The 20937-nt window shown below is 40.6% G+C and overlaps 1 protein-coding gene across 1 annotated transcript in view; it reads left to right on the top strand.

Moving 5' to 3' along the window:
• The first annotated feature begins 3852 nt into the window (after positions 1-3852).
• LOC115323886 (neprilysin-11-like) overlaps positions 3853-20937 on the top strand; it is a 78887-nt gene continuing 61802 nt past the window's right edge. Inside the window, exons 1-5 of the mRNA XM_040214771.1 lie at positions 3853-3966; positions 7876-7968; positions 13681-13862; positions 16361-16555; positions 19797-19886. Coding sequence (XP_040070705.1) covers positions 7914-7968; positions 13681-13862; positions 16361-16555; positions 19797-19886 — 522 coding nt within the window. The 5' untranslated portion in view covers positions 3853-3966; positions 7876-7913. The remainder of the gene's footprint in view (positions 3967-7875; positions 7969-13680; positions 13863-16360; positions 16556-19796; positions 19887-20937) is intronic.

Here is a 20937-nt window from a genome sequence, read left to right as displayed (position 1 = left end):
CGAAAGGATTGAGTTTTCAATGTACGTACCTTCGTGGGCAGCGGAATGCGGTGCTTCATCTGATCCTGTTTCGGAATCGGATGAAAAACGTGAATAACGATCGATGAATAAATCTAACGCACGTTGCCTTTTTGCAAATCGCATCAACTTATATTTCGGCATCGTGACATCAGCGTGTCCGCCAAGTACTCGCTACCGAGATAATCACGAGGTGCCTGTCACGAGTATACGATCCTCGTAAGCAATATTACTTTTGTCAATTACGAGCGATATTAGAGCCGTAAATCATACTCCCACGTCAGGAAGGCGTAAGCAAGCGCGTTCATTTTGAAGCCGATCATCCAGGAGCTAGTGAGCGCGAGTCTCACTAGCTCCTGGCTATTTTATCAATTTTAATTTATTAGTGAAGTTAGTAGCCACAGAGACTGCTAAACAAGAGACAATATTCACATTAAAGACACCGCCGTTTCTTAGAAATATATTTATATACGAATTGAAACCTGCCACCCTAAGGTCACATGATGTTTCAGCGAAGACTTCAAAATCCCTAAAAAAAAGTGATTGACACAGAACTAAACCCTTTACGGGAAAGAAACCACAAGCCATGGTGGACGTCAGGGGTTGCAAAAACATAGTAAATAGCTAAATAATTGGACAAAACGTGCTAATTAATTTTTAATTAGCGAAAATAAACTTCTAAGAGCGCCTTGGGGAATTTGATTCGCCAATAGACCGATCTCACTAAGCGTTCGGCGCATGCGTGACGCCGCTATTACTTTAGTTAGCAGGAGGCGGACTGCTGTGCACGAGAGGGTTTGTGAAGTCTGGTGCTCTACACGCGCAGAGCTCCAGCGAGGTTACAGCACGTACAAAAGGACTAAAGTTCCCTCGATGCATTGAGGCAGCGGTGGCACAGTCAAAATGGCTGGTGAGATCAGTCTATACGGCAGAGGTGGCTGTCTCCGCTGCCTCGAAAGCTGTCCGCGGCGATAGATGGCGGCATCCAACCCTCCCAATTCCAACGGGAAAAGCCTCAGGCTAGGCACATCCAGCAGATCCAACCACGCAAAAGCTGCCGGCGCCAAGGCCGTTGGATGGTCCCAGTGAAAGATCTATTCCCTAGTAGGGCATTTTCTGAAAGCATCACTACATCTTGACTATACAGTCTAAAAAAAAGGTGTCGCCTTGTACCCTTTTGTCCCATATAGTGCACCCCAATACTTCCATTCGGCATACGCGGACTGACGTTGAATAACGGCCCCAACTTTTAGAAGGGGCTTGGTAACGGTGCGACATAACTTATTAAGTAGGTAAAGTACGCATCACTACAGAAACAGAAACACTGAGGTTTTGCTCTAAGGCTAAGGAAACCCAAATTTTCTGTTTGTAGTGTGTGACATGTACAGGGTGTCACAAAAAAAATATACACTGTCTTTTTTACCGCAAAAATAAACTAGGCATCGCCGAACGCTCATTCTTCGCCCAAAGGTAGAGCTAGAGGTCACAACCAGATGCCAAAGTTTCAGCCCGATCTGATAACTTAATCGAAAGTTATAAATGATTTTCTGAAAATTTCAATGGGAAAATGGAGCTCATTTTTGCCCGTTTTCGGTTTCTGGTGCCATAGAGCCCCATGTGTTTGAAAACTCCGTCGGCCGCCATTTTCCCATTGAAATTTTTAGAAAATCACTTATAACTTTTGATGAAGTTATCGGATCGGGCTGAAACTTTGGCAACTGGTTGTGACCTCTAGCTCTACCTTTGAGCGGAGAATGAGCGTTCAGCGATGCCTAGTTTATTTTTGCGGTAAGAAAGATCGTGTAAATTTTCTTTTGTGACACCCTGTACATTAGGTATTTCAATAAGTTGTACCAATCGGCTACCAAGCTGCTCGTGAAAGTTGACACCGTCGGTTCGACGACAGTGTGCTGTACTTCTAACTGAAGTTTTGGATTGTCTCATATAGGACAAGGGGCTTAAAATATGCCATTTTTTAGAGTGCATACGCTACATTTGACTCAGAATGATGCGTCAAAGAAACAAGATGTACTGCACAGTTTAGTTTTGAGCAACTTAATTGAGAGCAGGAATTTAACCTGACGCGCGTCAGTATATACCATGTTATGGTTTTTATGACATTCACGTGGTTCTGCAGATTAAAATATAATTATGTTTTGCTTTGCAACGGGACGGCAGAATGGTGTTATCCTGGGGAAAGAAGCCGTTATTCCTTCCATTTATGCCACAATAAGTAAGATAACTTGTGCAAAATATCTTGTTATCAAAATCGTTTTTGGTCCCTATTAGATGGAAAACAAGAGTTTAAAATAAGTTTGTTGGGTCAGCCTTTCAAATTTAGTTTTTTTTTATATTTCCATGGAGCTGTTTGTTTCTTGATAAGCACGGTTCAAATAAAAATATATTCACTTTCCGTGGCGCAATAATACCGCGGTGTTCCATACTATTCTGTTTCATATTAGTTATTTTGCTGGCCTGAATGCGAACTTTTTCAGTTTACCCTGTGGCGTTTTACTACAATCTAATTCTTCACTGTGTGAATAGGAACCACAAATGCAACCGAGAACAGTATACCATATTTTACAGTTTCTAAATTTTCAGGTAACGCAAAGATCCAGTTTGAAACTTGCAACACTCCAACCTGCAAAGCACTTGGCAAGTACCAAATGGGAATCTTTTTGCACTGAACTTTATTTCCTCAGCCTTTATAATCACAAAATGTAAGCTTCATTTCAGAACAAGCTTGATCTCTCAACACTTTCTCTGAGCATTTCTGAGCTAATCTCACTTAATTGAAAATCACTCATGTTAAAATGTGACAGAATAGTTCTTTGATAACTCTGGTCTAACGGCATGGAAAGCCAAATTTTTGCTTTTCTAAATGTTTTTTTTTATACACGGACATTTATGCATTCAGCTTAAAATTAAAGGTGATGTTACTATAGTCATAAATAATTTAAACTTTCTTAGTTTTATGATTTGGATTATAACCTATCCAAGTCGGACGGCTAAATTCCTAATATTTAATCATGCGATCTTAAATCTATCTTCAAGATATTTTAGGTGCATTTACAGCACGTTACCATTTCAATAGTTACTGCAGAATTAGTATGTCACCTCAAATATTTTTGACAAAAGATAAATTTGCTGCTAGGGTAACATTAGCAATAAGTTAATATGAAATTGACAAGTTTTGCGCTTCCCTTTTGATCAGTTGCGTTTTGTTGTTGTTTACAAGTTTTTTTGCAGGGCCATTGAAATCGAGTGGGAAGTTTTTTGTCGCATTAAATTTAACCAGTACAATCGGGCCGGATCTTTATCTACAAGGTTCCGGTTTTCTGGTCCTACACAAAAGCAGAGTCTGCTTTTGTAGGTCAGCACAGTGTGTATCTACTATTTTACTTGAATGAACGGTAATCAATTTATTGTGTTCTACATAAGTTTTGACGTTTTGCAAAGTTCCTAGTCATAAAAACGTTGCAACGTTTGAACAACAAGGAAGAACATCGAGGATACTTTTGAGTTGTTGACTAGGAGTTATCTTGGACAATAAAAGCATGCACCTGCAATAAAATAAAGCTTTCCAGATTCCGAAATTCGATCGCCTTCCGCTGCTGTTCTTGAAAAAAAAAGGATAGTAAAAAGTCAAGCCATGTTAACCGGCTTTGGTTAGCTTCTTTCCAAGTAGGATTAAAATAGCAATGATTGCGGCTATTTGATGTTTTTTTTTAACTTAAGGACGGAAGCTACCGGTGTCTAACATTCTTGTCTAAAATTAGTTTTATTAAATTACAGGCAATCGTTTTCTACAAACTTTGGCTTTAAACAATGAAACACCACCCTGCTCAAACTTTTATAAATATGTCTGCAAGAAGCTTGACGAAGCCAAAGATCCAGCAGAATACCGAGAACTTAAACATCATGTGGACATTCGTAAGATACTTTATGGTAAGAAAGCTTATCTTCTGCCTCATCAGTGCAATATTAAACGTGAATAGCGCGAAAGACAAATAAAAAAATAAAAAAAAGGGCACGTAAAGGGGACTAGCCTTACTAGAAGCAGGCGTTAAGACAGTGGCGTCACGGTGTGGTTTCTGGCAGAAGCATTTCGCATTGAACAGGGTCGGACAGGCACAGACAACCTGTGCAGCAGCGGTACAGCTACAGTGAACTAGAGAGGAGTGGTGAGTCCACATGCTGGCCGGAGAGGTTACTCTTTCTGTGGATGCTAGTAGAGGACGCCACCGCCGCCCTCGCTTGAAGTTCTCCGTCCCCTCCGCCTCCGTTCCGTTGACTCATGCAAAGTTCTGTGCGATGACCGCCGTTTTAATTATATTCTGATAAAAATTAAATTTCCAAAATCATATGTCGCTCTCTAATTGGGGAAGCAGCGTGGTAGCACCTTCCGCCGTTACAAGCGCACTCACGCAGTCGATCCAAAGCAGTGCGTTGGTGAGTGAGTGGCTCTTAACCTAACCTCCTTGCTCTGAACACACGAATTGCGCTAAGCGCATGCTAACGGGTGCGTTCACCAACTTTTTATTGCACCTTAAAAGCTGGTGTTGATGACAGACAATAAGTAGCTGATGGCACATGAACAGCGCTGCATCAGCGATTCGCTGCATGTGAGAACCGGCCTTTAAGCTAAGAGTAGCAGCTCCGAATTCAGCGCGATCTTCCCACCCTTGCTAACAGAACTGTGAACGCGCAGGCACGCGCAACTAAAGCACTGCGGAAGCCAGCGAGCTCGCGCTGTTTCGCTGAATCAGACTTGTTATTAAAATTTACTGTACTTCACCTTAAAAAGAGTTAAAGGGTTTTAGTAACCAGATACCAGCCCGAACTTTGAAAAGGACCAAATTATGTTCCAGAATGTTTCTGACTCTGTTAAATAAGAACATAACCAAAAAAAGGCCATCGGACGGTTTTATTTCCAGTGTTCGTGCCTAAGGCGCGTGATTTGCTCGCTTTCCGAAGGACATGCGCGCGTACTGAGATGAGAAGGTCGGACGTTGGGCTAGGGACTTGTAAATATTGGAATGGTGTATGCCTTTTGCCAACCTACCTATATCGAGCAGAATGCTGGTAATGCAAGTACGCGCGCGCGTTCTCCTTATCTGCATAAAATATTTAAATTACGCAGACAACCAAAATAAGTTGTTGGAAAACGTGCGTGCAACGTGTTTCCTTTTTTTCTTTTTTGCTCTGAAAAGTTATTTTGCAAACGCTAGCACGCGCACCTTTCTTGGCACTTGGGTAATTTAGGAAATGATCTATAATATGTTAATGTCCATACAATAATAGATTTTCTTTATACATAAATACACCAAGGTGCAAGCGTTTTGATGAACGGGAAAAAGACCAGTCTCGAGTAGCTTCTAGTAAATTCAAAGAGCAGGATTTCTTTCCACAGAAACATACCCCCAGAGAATTACCTAAAAAGATACTGCAAGAACCTTCTCATATAAGCGATTTTAATCAATTACCACTGGGATAGAAAACACTGAGAGAGCCTTGGACATTTGTTTTAGAAAATCTTCGCTGTGAAAAAAAAAACCTGTATTCATCTATCCCTTTCCAAGTAGACGTAATTTCATCTTCGCCCAAAATAGTGCACACTTCCCGTTTTGCTACCAGAATACTTCCCTTTTTCTTTATTTTTTCAAAACATTTTTAAATAGCATTTTTTTTTATTAAAACGCTCTGTACCCTGCGGGACCGCTAACAATAACCAAGTCTAGTCGGTCTGGAGCACGGCCAATGACTTGTCTTTTCGTTCCCCTTTCAACGATGGCACCAATGGGATATATCCCTCTGAAGAGGCGAATCCCTCTCATCACTCAATCTGTCTAACTAGTCATGAAGGAAAGGGGCCCGAACTTCTGGTAGATAAAGACGTATGCGTTGCGGAATATTGAATCGTGTATTTATGTGTACGTCCCGCTTTGCGGGAGACATACTCGTTGGTATTAATGGGTAGAGGAGTTTATTTTAAGTTTATCTATTTCTCTTCATTGCCCTAACTTCTGGTTTGACGTTAAGCGGATTGTAGTAAGAAGAAACTTACGGGGGTTCTGTCAAAAGTAGGAATATATGTTAGCTCTGTTATTCTCGGGGGATGTTTCCTTGTTGGGTCTTTGCGCGCCTATTTTTTGTCTCAGTGGTGTGGTGAACCTTGTAGGGGATTAGCCAGCCGGACTAGTGCCCGTAAACACACTAAGCTTAGGCACGTGTTTTTTTTCCTCTATGTGTCAACTCGCGTTTTCTGGTCAATTAATCCCCAACTGCGTTTGCGATTCGTTGCCTTGTCCATTTCTGCTTTACTTGAACATCTCAGGCTTCATAACTGTGTATGTGCAAAATGTTCGCTCCGTCAAAAAGCGGATGTTCCTCAAATTAAATGAAAGGCCGCAAACTGGGAGCGACCGCAACACGCTGGCAGTTCACTGCCGCTGAGACTGTTCAAGGAAAGTCGACTACAGCGCCACCGCTATCCTCGGTTTTCTTCCACGTTTTCGGGTACCCTCGCCATAACCGGTTTCGCTGCCGAGTGAACCAACTACCCCTCTCTAGGCAACTGTAGTACAGCTAACCTTTTTCTCCAATGAATGTCAGCTTACCTGAGCACAGCGCTGTACAACACGTTCGGAGCCACATTTGGCGCTAACGTTTTTTTACACAAAAGCTGGAACTTGAGAACATAGATCTCCTCCATGCGCTGGCAAAAACTGCCGCGCTATCATTTCAATCTCAGCACGTCTAGTGAATCCACCGGCAAACGAAGAGCAGTCACATAATAAAATGAGCGAACAATACTTCTGACGTAGATTTTATCAGTTGAGGTGCGGGTGAATGCCGTTCCGTACTGATGATTTCCAAGCCATCGAACACACAAACGCTTCGTAGGGGTATCTTCCAGCGCAGATAAACGGAAAACATAGCGGTACGCTTGCAGCGTTGCCCCTCCCAACTGCGGGATACACGATTGAGCCCGACCACCAAACGATTCCTGCGGGTCGAGTAACGAAAAACACACGCAGCGCAACGCTCGCAGGTAGGTATCGAATGTCAGGTGCCAAACATTTGGTCCGGTGTTGGTGCTAGATCAAGAAACACGGAGCGAGAAAGTTTAAACGGGGCAAAGAAGCTGCGGGCTCGTTAGAATAGGGCAGAGACGGCAGCGCTTCAATATGTGGCGTAACATGGAAGCGGTTACTGGTGGCGATGCCACCAACCATCTGAAAGGCGGATCCGGGCGCCCCCTATACGTGTCGCACGATTTCAATACTCACAACTGGTGTTCTATTTGAATCATAAAAAAAAAGAAGTATAGTCCTAATAACTATTCCCACTAAAAAAGTCAGTAGTTATACTAACAATACAAACTGGACAAAAAGTTCGTTGAAATAATGTTTGAAAAATTGTCTTAGTTGATATTTTTAGTTTTCATGTAATGTCCTTTATTGTGAAAATTTATTTTCTCTTTTGACTGCATTTGACTTCATGTATCCTGTTTCTTGAGTTTCTTTTTAGTTTGATTTTGTCCTTTGAGTTTTTGTTATAACTACCCTTATTTCTTCCTCGTCTTCTTTGAAATTGCATTTCAACGGCAATTGTGAGTATAGATAACGCCGCCTGGTATAGCGTCGTCTTCGTGTTCTTTTCTGTTCTTCGTGCTATTATTGTCTAATATGCCTAACCAACTAGCCGAAACTAATAGTTTATTATCAGTACAACCAACCGAAAGAACATGAAGTTGTCAGCGTTTCTAAATCAATGATGCGGAAAGCCTCGCGAATATGGGACTGTACGATGTGAAGAAATTTGAGAGATTTATGTGTCCTAATTCTTACCCAGGTCTACTCACGAGCCGTCTTGTTCATCGGGGCGAGGATATGAATGCAACGGATATGGTGAAAGCTGCATACCGCTCATGTCTGGGACATTACGGTGGGTAAAATTTATAATTAATTTAAAAGGATTGGCACCCGCGATCTTGAAACACCGCTCAGACTGAAATAAGTTTTTAGCAGTGCAGTATTTTTACTTGTATTTTTATTTTAAGCACATGTCTTGACCCTAAGATTTCTAGTTATAATTAAAGGGAGTCTTTCGAGAAAAATGTTAGCTGGCCAAAAATTCTACCAATAAATATAGCTTACGCTTATTCATAGTAAATCGAGACGCGCATTTTGTGGAATGAAGAAATTGGGCGCGCCGCTGCAGCTGTTTATAGGGGTGTAATGAAGGCATATATACTCTAAGCGTAGCAGTCGAACAAACAATATTTATTTAATATTTCATGCAACCAGTACGGTGTGGGTGCAACACCTGTCAAATTTTATTTTGATAAAAAACATTCAATATTTTACGAATGGCAATTGTTGAGGCGACGAAGACCGAAGCAAAATGAACGTTTAATAGGGCAAACTTGTGCCCGAAACAAGATGAAGGAAGGTTAGCGTCGCAGGCGTCGATGACGACGAAGCAGCAAGATCGAACGCTGGAGCAAGAGGTCACGTGACCCCCCCCCCCCCCCCCCCCCCCAAGTACTCTTCCCTACTCCTCCTCAAGAGCTGCGCTGTAATTCGGCGTTACAAGGAGCTGTAAACGGCTCTCACTTTTTTTTTTTTTGGGGGGGGGGGGGGGGGGGAACAAGTTTGCCCCATAAACGTTTAGTTTCTTCAATTATCATCGCCTCATGAATTGTCATTCGTGACAATATTACTGTGCCGTTTCCACTGTTAGTGGGATATGGCAGCTGTCTGCTCAGAGTGGCCCTGAGAATCTTTTTATTATTTTCAGAACAACGTTGTTAGTGAAAAAAGTAAGCAAAAAACTATCGCCGTTTTTGTTTGCCTTGCTCTAGAATTCAAAGGTTGTCATCAAAACTACTAGAGTGGTGGTAACTTCTTTTTGGGTTCACTGAAATAAGCCGTGAAGTTTGGTACCCGCCAACTTCTGTTCGAGGTAGAAGGTGAGCAAGCGCCAACGTTGTGCTTGCGCTATCAGTGCAGCGTAGCGTAGCTAGCGATATCAATCGGAAAGATTATAAAGCAAGTAGGCTAGAAAGGGAGCCGGCGACAAATGGCATGTCATCATCTTCATTGCCCCAGTATATTATATCTTGTTCAAAGCACACAGTCGGGGATTTATATAAACGATACACATCGCAAGACTCAAGCACTAGCGCCTGCCAGGAACTAAACAATAATCAATATTGATTAGACTGTGCTGCAAGCATGGCGACACTGAATCATACTTTATTAGGTGTAGTTTCAACAAACTGACTGAACACTACAACACGTGTTTCAGAAGCAGCCGTTTTTGTTATATGTCTTGGTGGCTAAAACTTTATGGGTGAACATGTTACCTCGTACACCCCATAAACTGCAAGAGAGAATTCAACTCCTGTAAACTGCTCAAAGGGGAGAGGAGGAGAAGGGTGGAGAGGGGCTCGCATTGCGAGCCTTTGATATTTATTTATTTGATATTTATTTATTGCGTGCCCAAAAACACCATAATGGTTTTGACATTGGTGCACAGAAGTCAGATTCCTATGAAACATGCAAACATATGGAAACCACAATAGTCATATTAGAACAGTCAGCATAATAAAACAGTCATAACAAAGTACATAAAATACACATCAGGTGTTAAAGGTAAAATAAGGCATGAAAAAAAAATCGTGCTAGACAAGGAGGTTGCATGATGTCTGAATACGATAGATTGGTGACTCCTTTAATCGCATGTTGGGGTAGAACATGTCGCACTGTCGCGTGAATTTCGTTGGCACACGTAACTTTATGCTGCCCAAAAGGTCAGGTACGTCAATTACACCCTGGATAAGCTTTTGTAGAAAAGCCGCATCTCGGCAATGCCTTCGGTCATCCAAAGTGGTGAGATTCAAATCTTAAGCACAGAATGGTGGTCGAAGTAAAGTCTCCTGTGGAAGTATCGATCATAGACTATGCGAACGAAACGCCTTTGCACTGGTTCAATACGTCTACATTCAGTCTCCGTTAAATGGTTCCACACGACAGAAGCGAATTCGAGCCTGGGCCTGACCAGAGCACAAAATAAACGTAATATGGCCTCAGGTGCTTGGAAGTGCCGAGTCAAACGGGAGATCATACCAAGCATTTTGAACCCGGTACCACAAATAGCAGTTACATGAGAACTGAACGTCAGTTTGCAATCGACTAACACCCTGAGGTCCCTGATCATATCAGTTCGAGTAATAATACAGTTTCCCAACGTGTACTTAAAATGTAAGGGATTTTTACGTCTAGTTAGCGAGATGACTTTAGTTTTGTTTATATTCAAGGGCAAACGGTTGGATGAGCACCATTGCAAAATACTCAAAACATCAGACTGTAACGCATCACAATCTTTTTCAGAACAAATACTTGAGAATAACCTAATGTCATCGGCAAATAAAAGCACATTAGCAAACTTTACACACTTTAAAATATCATTTATAAATACCAGGAACAACAGTGGCCCCAACACTGACCCCTGGGGTACGCCTGAAGTTGGGAAAAACGGATTAGATAAAACAGTATCAACTCGAACAAAATTTTTCCTCGATGACAAGTAACTATAAACCCATTCACAAAGTTCAGGGGCGAAACCATATTGTTTCATTTTATGTACAAGCAAAGCATGGTCAACCTTGTCGAAAGCCTTTGTAAGATCGAAATATACGGAGTCAGCCTGCCCTCGGTTTGAAACGACCGGGGCTGCGTAGTGTAGAAAAGTACAAAGGTTAGTTTCGACAGAGCGCCCTCTAATAAAACCATGTTGTTGCAGCGTCAGATACTTAGATAAATGAGCTAAAAGACATTCTTGCATAATGGTTTCAAATACTTTAGCAAAACCACACAGTAGTGTGGTTTTGCTAAAGTATTTTTTTCCAGATTTCTGCGAGCGAAGCCTTGGCTTCGCTCGCAGGAATGTGGAAAAAAAGAAGTACAGAAAATGTGGGGCTATGATGGGAACAATTGTGCTGATAACGAAAAAGGGAAGGCTCCTTATATTTATTTTCTTAGAATATATCAGTGTGCTGGCATCGCATTTTGTGTTAGACATCGCATTCTGCATTTATACAACGCCTCTTCTTATGTAGAGCTTTAAATTTGGTCGCTTTGGCACATTCGCCTCATACTGTCGTCTCTTTAAATGTTGATGAAAACTCAGGTTGGTGGCATTTTTTTTTCGTACCATTGCTTTAGTGGCCAACGTCGCTGTAACAAAAAAGAATAACAGTGGAAACAGTCCAAATGCTACTGGGTGGTGATTTAGTGGGAGGGGAATTTAGTACGATGCACAAAGTTCTATTCTTTGTCAGAGAACAGATACACTTGGCAACTTTCGAGTCAAACAGTTATAGTTATCTGGGTTACTATCCAAGTTTAGCTTCCGAAATATTTTAAAGAAAAAAAAAGATTTTATGGTGCAACAAACGTTTCAAGACCAGACATATTATCCAAGTGCCAAAGAAAAATATCACAGGACTTCGCATCATCCAAATTAAAACTATGAAGAGAAGGCTTAATACATGCATTTTGAATAGTGCCGAATCTTGTGCAGTGCGATAAAGTCGTGAAAAAAGAAAATCAGTGAAATAATTAATCTATGGCTATATGTTGAGTTTATGAACCAAAGAGACTGGTCGTCGATTTTCTCGACCTGTCCTTTCCTATAGTTATTTACTCTGTTGTTAATCGAAACTTAAATGTTTACGAAAGCTTTCAGGGGATAAGAGCTGCTTAAAGTTTGAGGTTTTAGGTAATTTTCAGTTGAGCCCTTAACTGGGGATCGCGAATTTAGGCGCGCGTCAATTTTGACTGAAGATTGGGGGCGCGTCTATAGGCGCGCTGCACTTCCTTTGCTGTTGATAAGCGCGTCTTTAAACGCTCGCTCTATTTAGTGGGTGGGTAGGATGCGCCATCCATCCTCATGCATCGGAAACATTTTTAGTTTTAAAACGAGGCATTCATGGCAGCACAAAAAAAAAGGTTGAAGACTCCTGTATGACACCTTTGACTGTTTGTTTGGAAAATGGCGTCCAGCAAACGCCAGCGCGTCCCTTGACCGACGAAGAAAACGCTGAGCTGCTGCAAAATACTCGCAAAGACAGCGACTGCGATGTTGATTTCTTGAGTTCGATGGAATGCTTCCCGGAAACCTACACCAAAATGGAAGATGACACAGCGGAACAATTGTTTATAGAAACAAAATCAACTTCGGGGCCTGCTGCAACCTGGCAAAACGTCAGCACAGTGAAAGATCCAATCCGGATTGTAGAGAGTGCCAGGGTGCACATCCAGCTTGATATAAATCAATTTGTTTTAGGTTTTGATATTAATATTATACCTTCGGAGCTAGAAGCACTTAAAAAAAAAACTCCTTAATTTACAGATATTTTTGGTCAAAAAGTCCCCAGTTAAGGGGCTAGAAAACCCAGATGAGTTTACATGTTTGATCAAATCAGAGTTGATAAATTTTCGTATAACAATAACCTTGACTACAGCACGCATCATTGCCCAGTTAATGTTCGCTTACTTGCAGATATATGGTCTCTAACAAAGAAGGGTCGTCTTCAGCACAAAATCTGCAAGCTTATTGGAAGTGCCTAGAAGGTACAGTGCGCCCCAAACTTAACACCGCCACTGGGTTCTCAAACATGGAGCTCGTGCCGGACACTTACTGTTAAATTTCTCACGAAAACTTTCGGGGTGACTTTTAAGAAATGGATAGAAAGCGGGAACCCAAACATTCTTCAAATTGTTCAATCGACCGCCGCACAGATTGACATAAACGGCAATTTCAGTGGTGACGTTAAGTTTCAGGAGCACTGTACATCATTTGTGGCATGCAAAATAATTGAACGGGTTACATCTCCTACGTATATGGTGATATTAATCAGATGATTATATTTTAATTTGTGTGCTTCGGCGTTCTGTGCTAGATGATAATTAGTGCATCGTATTGTTTATATTTCCTTTAGCCCTCTCCCTCCACGTAAAGCCACCCTCGTGCCTACGCTGTGACTAACCAGAAGAGGAAACGAAACGAAAACGAAGCGATTGTGGCCTCATGATGAATGCATCAGTGATGGGTTGTTTTAGACGAAAACTTCAAAAGAGAAAAACAAAATCACTTTGAAAGCATGAGCAGCCTTGATCAAAGACACCTTCCTCGTATTCTCCTTCATGCGCTCGCTTGCTACTTTAGTAGCTAGCCTAACACTTTGCATGCACTGTGTAAGGTAGCTCTTGAAAGAACCTCACAATATGCTAGACAACTTAAACAAAGGCTGTTCGAAATTATTACTTTGTTTAAGCGAGTCAGTTTTTGTTCTCATAAAATGTGGAAATTTCTTTTGTACATTTTTATTTTTGCACTTGGTTTCTGCGATCAATTTACATCGGGAACCAGATTGCTTGGCTAAGAGCAACACGCAGAACTGTTCAGTGCTCAAAATTGTTCAAAAATGTTTCATTAGGAGCCGAATTTTTGCTGAGTCCCCATTGAAGAAAATGCAGTCACTTTGATGTAACACTCAGAACGCTCTTCGTCGAATATTTTTCACAAAATATATACTTTTTAGTTTCAATTATCTCCAAGTGAGTGTAAAGTAAAAACGTTTCTTTCCAGGATACTATGAAGGCGAACCTGCAGCCATTGGGAGAGTGCTGAAAGAGCACGGCATTGAAGATTGGCCATCGATGAAAAAGTTTAGAAGCTACCTAGACGTTTTGAAGATTACAGGTCTGGAGCCTCTATTTCATATTGAGGTGACAAGAACCAAGCAAAATTTCCCCACAAACATAATTCAGGTACGCATTACTGACTAGAAGCGTGACATTGTGTTATTCAACTGGCATACTTAGAGATTCGTTCTGAGTTTTATACCTTGTATGACATTATTGTAATTCGTTTACCGGCCATCTTTCAACCGTAAAAAAAAGACGCTACATATATCCGAGAAATCAAAGGACTCGATCAAGCTCTCGAGTCTACGTTCGGAGTTCGAAGTCATTTTTGAGGAATTACATTTTAATAAAATATGGCCAGTTTATGTTTGTCTAAATAATCAGAAAAGTAGTATGTTCAGTTAACATTGAAACGAAGTTTAAAGGAAAAATGCGAGTGGCAACCTTGGTAAAAAGCAATACAATATAATTGTACTTAATACACAAGAAATATATTTTCAGTATGACAGTCTACTCAGAGAATACTTTAAATGTACCAAAGTGTACTTCTAGGCCGCACTGAAAGTACCCTCGCAAATAGAAAACAAGCGCAGTTAAAAATTAGACTACTATTGGTGTAGTAGCACTCTCGTAAGTGTACTGTACTACTTTAAGCGTACTTTAAGTTAATTAACTTCAAATTCCTGTAATTTACTTTATTTTTTTAGTAACTACAGGAAGGTACTTGACAATTGTTGAGGCACGAAAGTGCGCTGAACTGTGAATTTTCGAAGTACCACCTAGCTCAGCTCTACTTTACTTCTGTGAATTTTGTCTTGGTTTCATTTGGTTTGTTCAGCTTGAAAAAGGAATAGCTAGAAGAGGTGAGAGACTCTAATATGCATTCAAATATAAGTTAATTACCTAAGTGGCTTTAATGCTTCATTTAAATTTGAGCAAGTTGCCATGCATTATAAGTCCATTAACACAGATGTTTTATTCACAATACGCTGAGCAAAGTTTAAAATTTTGTTTAAGGCTTCTTACTTAACGATAAAAAAGTACCTGAACCAACATATCTCAAAGTCGAGTTAATCAAACATTGATTGGTGTCCTATTGGGCAGGTCTTAGAAATCGAACTAACCAAAGAAGATTCCTATGGTACCTGGCAGATTCCCGGGGCTTAGAAAGCGTTTTATATGTCTGCAGTGTGTTTGTTTGCGATGAAAATACTCAAGACTTGACGTATTAATCTCGGGATCACAAAACAAAGTGAAAACATATGATATAAAAAGAGCCTATTGATTTACAATGCCTGAGCACATGTTAGTACAAGTATCTAACTTGTTAATACTTTACGGCTGTCAATATTTTTAACCCAGATAATTCTAAAGAAAACAGGCACGAACACTTTAAAAAGAATAATGGAGTTGTGTCTTTTTCACATGTTGTTTTGGACTTGAGTTGCAACAATCGTCATCTTTGCCCGTCGAGGGAGGATTCCGTGTTGACTTGAACATGCTTGATTTTTTTTCGTCCATTCATTCACAACTTTGTTCGGATGTTTCAATCAAGATCACCTTGATTCACTGCCTTTTGTAAAGAATGTGCTACTCCTTTTTTTGTGATACGAAGAATTGGGCTTCTTGACCCTAGTCAAGCTCAGCGCGGAAACCTGAGGTCTCACGTGGGAGGGAAGGGCACATGCGAGCAAGCCAGGAAAAATATACGAGGTGAAAAACAAAGCGATCTCTGGCGCCGAGAATTGAAAGGCAAGAGTGGCGGTAGCGGGTAGGCGATCTTTGCTGTCTTTGATCATTTCCACATGAACGAACAAACAGTCTCACGTGATAACTAACCTCCGAGAAAACAAAGAGATTCCTTCGATACCGTCCTTTGCTGTGTGTTTTAGAGAAACGTCGACGTAAAGGGTTGCTATAATGTATGAACGCACCTTACTATGAGAGGCTATTTCAAAATAAAGGTAAAAGTAGATAAAAACACAATATAGCATAGCCTCGCAATTTTAAATCTCGTTGGTTTGGTCGTTGGCGTAAAGCAAGAGATTAAATGTTCGGTCGAGCTTGCTCTTTTTTCTTTTCTTTTCAACTATTTTTCTTTTTGTCAGGGACTCAAACCGTAACCATAACAGAAACCGAAAACCGTTTAAGAGGAAAATTGTTTTCAGTAAACGTCGAACGAACAGAAAAGGACAGGACGACGTCTTGAGACGTCGTCCTGTCCTTTCTGTTCCTTCGACTTAAATGTTCATTTCTGCCGCAGTCTTAGGTTTATTCAGCATGTTTAATATTCTGAAGGCGCTTAGGGAATTATAGCGATTTGTAATTTCTTATTATTTCCGATAACTTTTTTTTTTATTTTGAAACAGCGCTTGTTTTGTGCTTTCTCCTCTGTGTGGCCTTGTCCCAGTCGCGCTGCAAGTAACGATGAACTCTTACCACTCGCCCAAATGCCCATTTTACTCTTCTTTATATAATCGTTGTCGACATTTGGGAATTTAACGTATTCTAGAGCGTTCAAAGTATAAATAAAAAATGAAAATAAACAAGAATGAAATATGAAATAAATAAATAAATAGATAAATAAATAAATAAATAAATAAATAAATAACCTTTTACAGCTCACTACAGCCTCATCGTATGCACTGCCGTGGACAGAGTGGCCAAACAATGGAATTGGCAAGAGGAGAGCTATGGCAATCGAAACTGAACATAAATATTTGATAAAAAATATTATTCTCTTGCTCAACAATAATGCGCAAAATCTCGAAACCATGGCGAGGAGCATCATTAGCATGGAAAAAGCTATGGCTAAGGTAAGCTGTCTCAGTTTTTAGCTTCCGTTACGTTCCGATCTAAAACCCATGAAGCAGTATTAGTGCTCGTCCTGCCCATTTAAAACATCACGGTATCAAGCCCTCGAGAGTAACTATAACAAAATTCAAGCCAGACGCTTACTCTTATCTTGTACATTTTGAGGACGCACGACTAAATTTCTATCATGGTCGGAATCATTAATGTAGGGGCTACTATACTCCGTTTACCCATGACCTGAAGGGGTTGTGGTAGCTATAGGCTTATTGAACAATTCAACCTTCGGTTTCGCAACCCTGGCTACGCACTCTGCGCATGCTCAAGCACAGACAGCGGGGCGATGCGACGAAAGCCAGGCGATCAATTAGTCTTGTAAAGACGCCTCTTGCGCATTCCTGTCAACTTAGCGGCCCACAAAATACAATGTTTGTTCGCAAAAAAAAAGAAAGAAAAAAAAACTGTTTATTTTACCACGAAAATAAGCAACGCATCGGTGAACGCTCAGTTTCCGCCTAAATGTAACGTTGTACAAGCCACATGTTCCATTTTCAGTGTTTGAACTTTCTTGATTAAAAAAAAGTTAAGCAGTTTTTCAAAGTTTTCAATGGGAAATGGCGGCGGTGTCAGCTTCAGGAAATTGCCTGTTTTCCCCTTTAAGTTTAAAAAAATTCACAACTTTTCAATAACATAACGGTTAGTTCCAAAGCTTTGGTGCCTGATCCGGAATGCTAACTTTATCGTTAAACAAAAATTAAAAAAAAAACTCAATTTTTTTTAGAGACGTTTTATTGATTGTGCTCATTATAACACGGACTATGGGCAGGGATTCTCGAGGAAAGCGTGACGCAACGCTGTCCTCGGAGAATTTAAAACGGTGCCCAAACTGGAATGAAACCCACGACCCCATGATTGAGAGATGGACATTCTACGACAGCACCAAAGGGGAGCTGCGAAGACATAAAAGCTGATTCACGCCAGGGGCAGGAAATTTGTAAACTTGAGTAAACTACTTTAGGTGTCTAAGGGGAGGGATTGCAGTTAAGAGGGGGAACAAACAATAAACCCAAGAAGTACGCACCATCAGATAAAAATAACAGTTTGGAATAAAATGACACGCAATAACCAAAGAGAAAACTGCAACCTTTACCACAAACCCAGAACACTGCTGCGCAACACATTTTGTGCATAGCGACTTCATACGTGGATGAAGTAAAATTGCGGAATATACTTATTTCGGAAACCATTTATGTATGGCACTCTGCAGACTCTCCCATTTATATCCTGCATATTAGTTTTTTTTTTTTTTCAAAGTGTGTGTAACAAAAGACTCAGCAGGGAGTCGCCGAACGGCTTGAGAATTAAAAAAAAACAAAAATGGGAACCTGAATTTTTGTACAGGCATTAGAGGAAGAAAAGAAAGACATTATTAATTAGGTACTACGGACACATCGAAACGTTGCCATTCAGCCGCATTCAATGTGTAGTTCATGCCACGTCGTCAACGCACAAATGTATGCAAAAGCACCAGACGACAAACGAAACCGAAAAAAAAAGAAGTTATAAAGCAAGGGCGGAGCATTATATGAGCTGAATGAAGATCGCTTGGTACATGAGTGAACTACAGCTACTGTGAAAGAGCGGGGAAAAACTGAGGAGACAAGCTAAGACAAAGCGGATTTTTGCTACTTGCTTATTTCGATCATACTGCCCGGCCGCTGTTGTTATAATTATGATGTTTAAACCTGAGACTAGGAAGGACACTTAAATATATATTAGAAGAGACTGAATAATGGAGACAGACGCGTCTAAATGATTGACAAGCCTGTCTGTCACCTCTCTTCTGTCCCTTTTAATATAGTACATTCATGTTTCCTTCCCAGTCTCAGGGTTTAAACATACTGATTAATACACACCAGGTCCCCTGCGCTTCTACAATTTTTTTACACGTCGTGATAAGCTATCTGGAAAAAAGAAAATAAGTCCTTGAATCTCTTGAAACTATGGTGACCAAAAGCTCTGAGGGTAATACTTCAGGGACTTCAAGTTGAAGAGGCAGATGAATGTACACACAGAACTCACTTTGACAATTTTTGAATAACGCTTTGGCTTATGATGGATCTAGTTCTCACGGAACCCTTGACGTCATGATCAGTTTGTCAGGAGAACTAAGACACTCTGAAAATTAAATGATTATTTTTTTACTCAGATAATAATTGTGATTCTTTTATGGTACACTATTGAACTAGTAAACAAAGATCTGCATTTAAGAAAACTTCTCATATACATCTTGGTATGCGAACGCAAAGGAAGACAAGGGACGCACAGAAGCACTGTTGGTGTCTGACGTGTTTCTGTGTGTCTCTTGTCTCTTTTTGCATTATCATAACAAGAGGTTCAACCAATATGCTCTCCAAATGCTATCTCACTTCTTGTAAGTCGCCGCTCAAGATGCTTTTTAGAAATTAGGTGTCACACTTCATATCAATTTCTTAAAGAAAAAATTTGGCACTCGACATTTTTTAAGGACAACTTTAACTTGTGGTTTCCATGATACTATTTCAAGTTGGTTTATTTATTCGCGTAAAAAATACAAAACACACATTGTTTTTACTATATTACTTTCAAACAGAAAAGGTCAGCTGAACGTTATGAACAAACACAGAGAGGAGAAACATGCCTATTTCTTTGTGTGTTCGTTCCTAACGTTCGAGCTGACCTTTTCTTTTGCACCAATGTATCAACTAGCTCCCTTTCAGCCCGTTAGAGGTTTTCTGGCATCTGTTTGCAGCTGTTGTGATTTGTGTTAAAATATGTAGAAAACTAATCGCGGTTGCCTCTTTTTTTTGTATTCCTGATTTTTATGTTGATGCCTATTAACAAGTCATCATCGCATTTTTATATACATACTTGTTTTCATCTTCGAAGCCAATATGACTCGATTCAAAGAGTTGTCATGGGGAAAATTAGCTGTTGAGTGTGCTTATAAAAATAACTGGGCTCTTGTTTTTCGCTGAAATTATAAACTACCTTCTAGATTAAGTATCTGAACCCAAGCTAAAAACAAAAGAACCTTTTTAATGTTTCTATATATTCACGATGTAATACATTTTCATCTAATTTTGAGCGACAAAGTTAATAGATAATCACAATGGAATCGATTTTATTGTATTTAGTTTGACACAACGCACGGTGTATACATTATGCGCTTTCCTAATCATTTTTTCACTATTTTTTATATTTCAGTTGGACGAAATGCGACGAGATAAAGTATACGGTTTCTGGACAGAACCTACTCTATCTTTATTCGATTTGAGTCAGTATTTCGAAAACAGAGTAAGTACATCATCTATCATTTTTGTGGAGCAAGTAATTTTCCAGAAACTGAAGTCAATCATGTGGATCCAGTTGTCAGAACGGTTAACATTGTTTTACAACACTCAGTGATGATGGTTAAGAGAACAGTCTCAGGGGATAAATGTACACTATATCTGACTTGCGTGACTTATTGAATATCGTCAGCTTGAAACGTCTACGAAACATTTGGAATTGGCCACGTAACTGATATAGTCGTCCAGTTCACTAAGCAAGCAACTTTGTCTGCACCAAATATCCCACGTGAGCGAGTTGGTTCATGACATATTAAGTATAAACAGCCCACAAAAAGGGGACAACAATGCGAATTAGAAGCTAAATCCCTGTTTAGACAACATAAACGTCTGCTATATTAGCAAGGCGACACTGGTTCTTGTTCAACGGTAGCTGTGCTACCGTTGGTGTAGCCACATCCATGACGGAATCCGCCAGTTGTGCCAGGGCGGCCAATTGGAGATCCGGCGCCGTCGCTAAGACCATGCGAACGTTAGTTGGCAACCGCTCAAGGAACAGTTCCTTCAACAGCGAAGTGTCATGACCCTTTCGCCAAGGAGTTGTTGCAGGCGTCGGAGCAATGATGATGGTTTGCGATCGCCGAGCTCTTCGCTAGTTAAAAGTTGCTGTAGGCGGCGCTGTTCGGATTCTGAGGTGCGTTACACCGGTTCCTTTTTCAAGATGGTATAAGGATCCGTTGCTGGCGGGGTGAGGATCAAATCCCGCACTTCAGTTGCAATTTCTGGTGAAAGCGCGGCGACCACGTGATGGAACATGTGGATTTCAGAAGTGATCCTATATGTGCAGAATTGGCGCTCAATTTGAGCCAACCCTACCTCCGGATCGGCGATCCAATATTTTGGAAGACGCAGGTGCACCGATGAGAGATCGGCTGAGGGGGAGTCTCCCTTGTTGGCCATGATGGTCAGTTGAAGGTGAAACGGTTCCGCTCGAGTTACCACTTATAAGTTATTTAATATACACAAAACCAGAAGGAGCCCGCCACCGTCGACAGTTA

Source organism: Ixodes scapularis, unplaced genomic scaffold (genome assembly GCF_016920785.2).
Source record: "Ixodes scapularis isolate PalLabHiFi unplaced genomic scaffold, ASM1692078v2 PGA_scaffold1__304_contigs__length_218370807, whole genome shotgun sequence".
NCBI classification, from domain to species: domain Eukaryota; kingdom Metazoa; phylum Arthropoda; class Arachnida; order Ixodida; family Ixodidae; genus Ixodes; species Ixodes scapularis.
Note: the sequence above shows the minus strand (reverse complement) of the source record. Positions and strands in the feature narration are given on the sequence as shown.